At 50.8% G+C, this 9,748-nt stretch overlaps 1 protein-coding gene across 4 annotated transcripts in view; it reads left to right on the top strand.

Moving 5' to 3' along the window:
- Nucleotides 1-9,346, top strand: part of LOC147262175 (vang-like protein 2) — an 18,666-nt gene extending 9,320 nt beyond the window's left edge. For 3 of the 4 annotated variants that reach the window (XM_086204649.1, XM_086204650.1, XM_086204651.1), the window contains exons 2-8: nucleotides 2,243-2,608; nucleotides 2,923-3,046; nucleotides 3,616-4,223; nucleotides 5,219-5,352; nucleotides 5,495-5,630; nucleotides 6,168-6,411; nucleotides 6,492-9,346. In XM_086204649.1, the coding sequence (XP_086060775.1) occupies nucleotides 2,538-2,608; nucleotides 2,923-3,046; nucleotides 3,616-4,223; nucleotides 5,219-5,352; nucleotides 5,495-5,630; nucleotides 6,168-6,411; nucleotides 6,492-6,752 (1,578 nt within the window). In that variant the 5' untranslated portion in view covers nucleotides 2,243-2,537 and the 3' untranslated portion in view covers nucleotides 6,753-9,346. Of the gene's footprint in view, nucleotides 1-1,763; nucleotides 1,875-2,242; nucleotides 2,609-2,922; nucleotides 3,047-3,615; nucleotides 4,224-5,218; nucleotides 5,353-5,494; nucleotides 5,631-6,167; nucleotides 6,412-6,491 lie in introns of all 4 variants that reach the window. The other variant, XM_086204652.1, reaches the window with a different exon arrangement.
- Nucleotides 9,347-9,748: the final 402 nt, after the last annotated feature.

The following is a 9,748-nucleotide window of genomic DNA, read 5'->3' as shown; positions in this document are numbered from 1 at the left end:
ACCTTAACATGTCAGCACATTCACCATCCGAACTCACAGCTCTGAATCATGCACAGTACTGCAGTAGCAGTCTTACTGTGGTAAGTGAATAACTGTGGTCCATCAATACAGCAGTGCCGGCGCAGCTAATCTCAGCCGTTTGGTTCATCCGTCAGGTCCTCATCTGAAGCGCCTCTAATAACTGTAAAAATGTGGGATTGCATGCAGGTGTGCACACCAACTGTTGGCACATCCTTGATTGCCCCCGATGATTTCGGACCCTGCTAGTTCCTGTTAGCTCATTTAGCTCTCAGTCCCCCTCTGCTGCTCTAAGCCTCTGCTGGATACTGTGGTGCTTCTACTGGCAGCTTCTGTTTTAGAGGGATGTAGAAGAAGAACTGACTGACATGTAACATTGGATGTAGCTGGACAACCATGGAGGTCGCCAGATATGATGACATCATATCACTGTCATCAAGGCTTAGTCGCGCTGGGACAGATCTCCAGATCCTGTTGTGGTAGTTTGCTGTTAATTGGATTGATTAAGTGATTCAGTATTTGACTCTCACTCTTAGTAACTGCAGTGGATTAAACAGACTGGGCCAAAATGAAAACTACACCTGGCATGAACATCCATCACAGGGACAGGAACGTAACCCTGGTGATGTTCACCACAGTACACAAACGTAAGGTTGGATTCTGAAGTTGCCTAAACTGGCAGCATGAAGCAGTCACTGTAGTTACTGCGATCACTGTAGTTATGCGGTCACTGTAGTTACTGCGGTCACTGTAGTTACTGCGGTCACTGTAGTTACTGCGGTCACTGTAGTTACTGCGGTCACTGTAGTTTCTGTAGTTTCTGCTGCTGCTCCAGATGTGGGGTGTAGTGAGTTAATAACAGTACCGTTGCAGTCTTGATATGAGTTGAATCAGGGATGAAAAATGTTTTCATGATAGCTAAAAAGGGTTTGTTTGTAGCTGGAATCTCCTCCTTGAACTGAAAAGCAACTTTTCAACATGAGATTCTCTGTCTCTTCATCATCACCATCATCATCATCATCACCACCATCATCACCATCACCATCATCACCATCTGTGACCTCACACAGATGGTGATGATGGTGATGATGAAGATGATGATGATGATGATGGTGATGGTGATGATGATGGTGGTGATGATGATGATGATGGTGATGATGTTGATGATGATGATGATGATGGTGATGGTGATGATGATGGTGGTGATGATGATGATGGTGATGATGATGGTCGGTTGGTTGTCACACTGTACCTGGCTTGACAGGAAGTAGGTTTTCATTCAGTAGTGCTGACGGAGCATAAAAGCCACATGTGGTCATGCCGGGCCTCTGTCAGCCGTGACAGCAGCTAACGTCCCTCTTCATGTCCCCGCGAGGGCCAGTCAGAGCCAGCCAGCCACGCCCCCTTTATTAATTAACCACCGTATGACAGTCTAACATCCGTCATGCCAGCACCTCTATTTTGGGGTTTTTGGGTCGCATAGAGAACAGCGCAGCAGAGGGCGGCGTGAGGTCATGTTTCCACAGCAACTGTCAACCTCCAATCCCCCTCCAGCTGAACACCCTCTTTCATCGCCATGGTAGCGGAGAGGCCCAGTTTCCAAGGGGACGAGGGGAGTGCAGGAGGGAATGTGAGACGACGAGAGGGAGGGAGAGGGCAAACAAGTTTTGTAACAAATCAGTAATCCAATATGGCTGCCATTGTGTCCGAGCTAATGGCGGCTAACGCTCACTTCTTGGTGTTAGGAGATACAGTCAGGTTATGAAGAACCGCAGCTGGGAGAGCAGAAGCAGCTCCTCCATTCAGTGGGGTGAAGAGTTTCAGGGTCATGGAGCCATCACAGGACAGCGCAAGAGGTTGGATTCCCACTGAGTCTGAACCAGCGCGCACATGCACACACACGCACGCACGCACATGCACGCACACGCACGCACATGCACACACGCACGCGCACATGCACACACAGGCACGCACATGCACACACACACGCACAGATTATTAAAATTGGATTTAGGCTCTCAGTGCAAACTGTACAAGGACGACTGCAGACACAATGTAGGACTGTCTGCTTGGAGGACGTCTGTAGTGTTCAGGGTGTGTGTGTGTGTGTGTGTGTGTGTGTGTGTGTGTGTGTGTTCATACGTCCACACACTAACCCTCCCTCCAGTATCAGTAAAGTGTTAAAGCATCAGTGAGTTGACCAGTTCTTCCTCATCTCTTTCAGATCGCGGCCTCTCCTGCTGTCCCTGCTGCATCTCTCCTACCCACGTCCTCTCCCGTCCCTCTCCCCCTCCTCTCTGTAGCCTCCCCCGCTCTCCCGCCCTCCTTCTCCTGCACCCTTCTCATCGGCCTCCAAGATAGATTCCCTCAGGAGTAAGGTTGACCTGCTCAAGCTGCCCCTCACTCTCTCCACCAAGTCCATCTCCGAGCGTAAGAGCCAGTTGGGAGGAGTCGGCAAGCAGTGCGGCACGGGGGGAGGAGGCGGGGCTCGTAAAGCCCGCTCACCGCCGACCCGAGACATGGACAACGAGTCGCAGTACTCAGGCTACTCCTACAAGTCGTCCCACTCCCGAAGCTCTCGCAAGCACAGGTGGGTCAGTGAGTCATACTGACATCCAGTCATTGTGTGTGTTCTTGTTGTTGCGGGGGAGCGCCGCGACTGTGGCGCTGGATTTCTGGATCACCTTCGGATATCTCACGTTTGCAGTGTTTCCATTTGAAATCACTGGAAAAAATATTCTGTGTATCCAACAACAACAGACATGAGCTCAAATCTGCGTGACTGACTGTGTAAATCAGTTTGGGGATCAGACCTGCTCCCAACATGCAACGCCACAACATCGTTCTGAAGGGGATGGAGGGGCTGTCTTTGGTGACCTGTGAGTGTGTTTGTGCGTCTTCCAGGGATCGGAGGGACCGTCATCGCTCTAAGAGCAGAGACAGCAGCAGCCGTGGAGACAAATCCGTTACCATCCAGACTCCCGGAGAGCCGCTGCTGGATGCAGAGTCGACCCGCGGAGACGACAGGGTCGGTTCCATTTCTGTATTTTAGAATCCCAGTTAGGGTTAACAGTTTTATTATTAACTGTCATTACCAGGCCGTTATCTTAAGGCGGATCCAACCCCGGTTTTTCCGGTAGAAGTCGATTACGTCTGTTCAGAGCTGTCAGTGAGAAAGAGCTGCGTTGGCATTTACTTGTGAATGATACTCCGGGTTTTACCGTCCTGGCTGGCCCGGCCGCCGCTGCTGCTCAGAGATAGGAAGTTCCTCAGTGAAATCAGCATGCAGCAGACAGCAGGAGCCTCAGATTTAACTGGTTGGTTTTACTCTATCAGATTAGTACGTCCCTGATGCTGCGTACCGTAAAACCCCAAAGAAAACGACGACACCATGTGCCAAACACTATTGGTTCATGAAAACCACGATGGAAACAAAGAAGCGTGTGTGTGAGGAGGTGGAGGAGAGAAGGAGGGTGGGGGGCTGGTCCGTGCTGACTCATGTGGCTGACTGAACTACACGGGATTTCATCACGTCTGATCTGTGTATCCGTCAGAAAGTCACGAGCACCCTAACCTGGTTTTTTTCTCGTCTGCCAGGATGACAACTGGGGCGAGACCACCACCGTGGTCACAGGCACCTCCGAACACAGCATCTCTAACGAGGACCTGACTCGAGTCACCAAAGATCTGGAGGAGTCGACTCCTCTGGAGTGCAAACGTTTTGTTGGCCCGGCGCTGGGTGGCTGCCTGAGCTTCTTTGCCTTGGTTACACCGTTAGCCTTCCTTATCCTCCCACAAGTGCTGTGGCGGGATGCCTTGGAGCCCTGCGGCACGCCCTGCGAAGGCCTTTACGTCTCCCTGGCCTTCAAGCTGCTGGTCCTGCTCATCTCCTCCTGGGCGCTGTTCCTCCGCCCTCCTCGCGCCACCCTCCCACGCTTCTTTGTTTTCCGCTGCCTGTTAATGGTGCTGGTGTTTCTCTTCGTGGCGTCGTACTGGTTGTTCTACGGCGTGCGAGTGCTGGAGCCCAGGGAGAGGGACTACAGGGGCATTGTGGAGTACGCTGCCTCGCTGGTGGATGCCCTGCTCTTCATCCAGTACCTGGCTCTGGTGCTGCTGGAGGTCCGACACCTGCAGCCAGCCTTCTGCCTCAAGGTGGTCCGGAGCACGGACGGAGCCAGCAAGTTCTACAACGTGGGCCACCTCAGGTAAGCTGAGGAACAGGGATCAAACATTCTTTGGTGCAAATGCTGGAGTTTGTGTTGAGATTTGTTGAGGTTGATTGCTTAGATGATGTTTGATTGACAGGAGACAGTTCTGATGAAAATCATCACCTGATGCTGTCCTGTCATTTTTGATAGAACTTCCTGAATGACCTCAGTTTCAAATGTAAAGACAAAGTAAAAGTCTTGTCATTAGAAACGTATTCCAGCTCTGGATTCATCGTTTCGTTCTTCTTGGACACAAACGACAGGAACGCTCGACCTTTGCGGTCCAGACTTCTGGACTTCGGTGATCGTCTGACATCAGAGCTTGAATCTGTGTCAGAGGACAAGGCACTCGGGTGATCGGGCTTGACCTAAACGTCTGCGGTAGTTCTGACTTGGGCGACAAAATGGAACAAACACTCAGATGTCATCTTACAGAATTATTTCTTTTGAAGTGAAATTCCAGGATAAAAATTTCATCCTACAAACAGGAAAAATCCAAATCGAACGGAATCAAAACGTCACAAAAATCAGATCAGTAAGTTAAGATTATCTGCCTGCTGTTGTGTTCGTGACCAAAAACATGTTTCGTGCTGTCACGACGACCTTTGATCAGAGCAATGTTGCCAGATTTGGGGGAATTCTCTCCAGAGAGACATCCTGTTAACGGGTGTGGGACGGACGGATGGTCGAGCTGTCGCCAGCGTGCAGACACAGAAGTGCGCACGTCACCACAGAATGAAGTCACTGGATCAGCCCCATGGTTGTGAAACCTGAGCCGGCGTTTAGTGTCCACGTCAGCGCTGGACCGCACGTGTAACCAGCCTTTCATACGTGTCGTTCCTTTATTTTGAAAAATTAGAATCTATCTGAATGACGTCTGAGGTTTTTAAAATGAGCTTTGATGACGCAGGAGCTCGATGTAGCAGCAGAACACGCGTCATGGTGGGAGGGGTTCTTCCTGTGGTCGTGATGTTGGACTCTGTGTGTTTTAGCATCCAGCGGGCAGCCGTCTGGGTCTTGGACCGTTACTATAACGACTTTCCCGTCTACAACCCCGCCCTCCTGAACCTGCCCAAGTCCATCCTGTCCAAGAAGATGACTGGCTTCAAGGTTTACTCCCTGGACGGTAAACGCTCCCCACGGCGGGGTTCTAATCTACCGTCTGCACCAGACGGGCCTGATGAACACAACAGAATGTCACTGTTGGTCCAGAGCGTCGCTGGAAACGAACCAGCTAATTCTTGCTTCTGCGTGTGTGTCCTGTTTAGAAAACACCACCAATAACTCCACTGGTCAGTCCCGCGCCATGATAGCCGCCGCTGCCCGGAGGCGGGACAACTCCCACAATGAGTATTACTACGAGGAGGCGGAGATGGACCGCAGGGTCCGCAAACGCAAGGCCAGGTCAGACCCAGTCCATCAGGTTCTGACAGATCGTAATTAATATCAATGTTTAATTAGTTTGAATTAATTGTTTATGATAAATAAATGATTGTAGCTCTGCTTCCAAAAAGATGTTTGTGTGCCAAATTTTCAATGATTTTTTTATTGGTATGAATTTTTTCCCTCCAATTCTCAGAGTGTCTGAGACATGACAGGATAATTAAGGCCTGAGCCCGGAGGTCCTCCAGGGCGAAGACCCTGTAACGTTCGCTCGACACTCGCCATACTTGTATTTATTACAGTAATATTCAGTACTGGACAGCGCACTGATCGTCTCTCCCGGTCCTTCAGACCAACTGAGATGGGCACTGGCGTCACCAAGAATCAAACCTGAAGGGTTCCGTTTGCTGGCGCTCAGCCCACGCTTGCTTTTACTTCCCACTGAGTCCTGATGAAAGATGTTTTCCTGTCAGGATCTCCTCAAACCAGAGGCTCCTCCAGTTTAATGGAGACTCTGTAGAAACAAGCGTGTAGCTGAGCACATAACTGCTCCTCCAGGTTGGTGGTGGCGGTGGAGGAGGCCTTCACGCACATCAAGCGTCTCCACGAGGAAGAGGCTGCCTCGTCCCCCAAACACCCCCGAGAGGTGATGGATCCCCGGGAGGCGGCTCAGGCCATCTTCGCGCCGATGGCTCGGGCCATGCAGAAGTACCTGAGGACCACGCGGCAGCAGGCCTTCCACAGCATGGAGAGCATCCTCACACACCTGCAGTTCTGCATCACACACAACATGACGCCCAAGGTGTGTGGTCATTCTGGTTTATCCATCACTTCAGACTACAGGTGTGCTGTCATGACAATAATACCCCCCCTCCCCACCAGGCTTTCTTGGAGCGTTACCTCACACCAGGCCCCACCATGCAGTACCAGCAGCAGAACGGCAGGGGGCGCCAGTGGACTCTGGTGAGCGAGGAGCCAGTGACTTCAGCCCTGCGTCAGGGTCTGGTTTTCTCCCTGCGGCGCCTCGACTTCTCTCTTGTGGTCACTGTGACGCCCCTACCCTTCCTGAGGCTTGGCGAGGAGTTCATTGACCCAAAGAGCCACAAGTTTGTCATGAGGCTTCAGTCGGAGACGTCGGTGTGAAGGCGTCCCCGGACCCGTCTCCTTTCCCCCGCTGCCCCCCGTCCCACCCCCGTCCCCACCCCGAGCTCGCCCCCGCTGGTTGTGGTGGGACATGTGGAGGCGTGTGCTCCCCTGGAAACTAGTCTGTGACAAAGAATCGCATTTGAGAAGAGTCGGGGTCCAGCCCACATGTCTGACCCCCCACTGTGTTCTGATGCTCTGATATCAGCTCAACGATTGTCCATCTAGCGGATGCCTTGACTTCCTCTCTGGTGTTCAGTTTGAACAACACCGTCAAGAAGAGTCTCTTTTTCCTAAAGGGAACGTTGAGTTTGTTGCTTCCTCTCTCGCTGTAACCACTGGACTACTTGACTGTGCTGACTCGACACATAAACACCAGAGGAGGGGGGCCGCGTCGTATCTGTCACTTCCTCCTTATCTTGAGAAGTGGAGCGCGGCGGCTCTGACTGGTGAACCACTGCCTTCTGCTTCGTGTCTCTGTAGTCTGACACGACGAGGACTGTTTTCTATTAGCGGGTGTGACTGTTTTTTACTTACAGAATGTAGCATTTTGTGCTTCTGAGTTAACACGTTGCTTCTCTGCAGGCCCGACGGTCTTTTTATCTGACAGTAAAGAAACATGGAAGTACATTCCAAAGTTGTTGCGTCTTCAGTAGGTTCAGGATTTCCTGAATATGCAGCTCTTCTTTTATTCCACACTGGCGTTTTTACCATGAATACTACAGGTTACTGTTGATGACGTGTGGCGCCTTTAAGGGCTTTCAAAGATGGTGATTTTTTTGTTTTGTTTTGGGCAACAATTCCCACAAAAGAGCACAAGTCAGTATTAATCAATTCCTGATTCCTATCTTTGCCCTCAGTTTGGAGATGAAGAATGTCCCAAATATATAATTAGCTTCCCTGAAGAAGCTTTAGGAATTTCCTCCTGTCTTTGTCAGCGAACGTCGCTGGTTCCAGCTGCTGCAGTCGAACCGCCGGTAGCAGTGGACTTGTGGTGACTTTTTTTGTCGTGTTTTTGCCAAACAATCCAGGTTTGATTATCACGCTTTGTTCACACAGTAGGGTTCAGTATTGAAAGTCGTGCTGATATCAGTACCTTAGAGGGAAGTGTGTGTGTGTGTGTGTGTGTGTGTAAGGGGAAGTGAGCGCCAGACCACAGACCCTTTACCTCCTGCTAACATGTGGCTTTGATCTGCAGTGTGAAACGGTTCCTCCCAGGTCAGCTGACCCAGCAGCAGACTTGGGTGTCCATCAGCTCAGGTTCTGACTGACGTGAACAGAGAACTCAGGTTCGTGGTCATTCCCATCCCACCTCTGCTGGTGGCGTCTTTGACTTTTTGTCACGTTGGCCTCAAGTTCCCCCTCCAAGTGGTTCCAGGCAAGGCTCTCCTCAAGGGTTCTCATGGGAGCGTCTAACCTGAGGACGCACTTGGTTGAACACAAAATCCATACAAACGATATTTGGTTGGAGTCTGGGTTTCCCCGCAGCAGCTGGAGCGAACGGTCGCATCAAGCACAGGGTTGGAACGTTAACGAGTGCTTCTGTTGTTACCGACAATAAAAAGTCAAAAAACAGAGAACGTTTGAGCATCGGCACCAAATCTCGGCTTGCGATTCTGCCACCGTTTCAACGGAGATTCCCGGTACAAAGATGTTGTTTTTATGGGATTTGTTGGCAAAAAAGGGAAAAAAATCATCTCCAGATTTGTCCTTCTTAACGGAAGTTGACCCGGAAGCTGCGCGGTTGGGCAGTGGGCCGGGGCACTGCTGCCGCTGCGAGCGCATCGTCAGCTGCCGAGAAAACCACTTCTGTTCCCAGCAGAGTGATAACACCTTTCCAGCAGTTCAGTTTGAAAAATATTTATTTCCCTTAAAATGATGATGAGGATGTTCTCAACCTCCACAGGAAGCCATCTTGTGTGGAATCATGTCAGGTCCCTGCCTGCAGCAGTGATGGAAGAAGCCTCATTCGTGCGGCTGTAGACGGACCGAGGCACTTGACGACAGAGCAGACTTCTTTTAAGGGTTCTTCGTGTGTTTCTGCGGACACCAGCCGTGTGATTGTACCTCCTCAGCAGCTGTAGCGTATCACCGCCTTGTGCCGCGAGCCACCGCCGTCTGAAAGCTTTACTGTCCAGATGTAGACCAGCCACATCTGTACTGTTGGTCTCTCCGGTTTTCACCTAAACTCACGTGTTGCCGAGACTTGAGCCTCTGGCGCGTCTGCCCGCGCTGTGTTGAGCCGCAACACAACTCTCGTCGTGACTGGCGGTGAAAATGCGGTTTAAAAAGAAGCCCTTTACATTTCCAAGCGACGGCTCTGACGTTTCCTCCGAGTGGTCGAAACACAGACGTGTGTTTCTCAACTGCATGCTAGAGTTTCTTTGGGCTCCAAATGTTTTTATAATAACTGGTTTTCTATCATTTTTAAGGTGCCTAAGTTATGACGATGCAATTTTCTGAATGTTTTTACTTTTGAAAAACAAACAAGTGGCTTGTAAAAAAAAATTGTAGATTTGTCTTGTATTGTCTTTCTTTTGGAAACTGTAGCTCGTAGAGTGTGTTAGGCATTTTTCCATCATTAAACAATTATTCCTGAAAGCATTTTGTCGTATTTTGATAGTTCAGGAAGCACGACACAGAACACACCAAAGAACCAAGTTGGTTATTTCAGGCGAAGAAAGGTCTCTCGTGTCTTTAGCGGAGACGTGAACGAGTTGCACCTCCGGACTGAAGCACTTCCACCAAACTCAAGTGGGTTGATGTCAGCAGACGCAGGCGGGAGGCTGGAATGTGGTTTCACGCCTCTGAAGCGGACAGAGCAGCGGACTTCCTGTTCACATCAACTCTCGCGTCTCGCTTCAGACCTCGCTGTCAGCCGACAAGAAGACAGCAAACACCCCCACCGCCTCATCTGCAGCCCAGCTGGTAAGAGTGGCCGGCTGCTGCCGGTGAGCCGTCTCACCTGCACCTGTCCTGCAGCTCTGCTTTGGCTC

This window comes from Aulostomus chinensis, chromosome 5 (genome assembly GCF_037954235.1).
Source record: "Aulostomus chinensis isolate RoL2024-O1b breed Wild chromosome 5, RoL_Achi_v1.0, whole genome shotgun sequence".
NCBI classification, from domain to species: domain Eukaryota; kingdom Metazoa; phylum Chordata; class Actinopteri; order Syngnathiformes; family Aulostomidae; genus Aulostomus; species Aulostomus chinensis.
The sequence above is the reverse complement of the archived record's forward strand: the minus strand, read 5'-3'. Positions and strand labels throughout refer to the sequence as shown.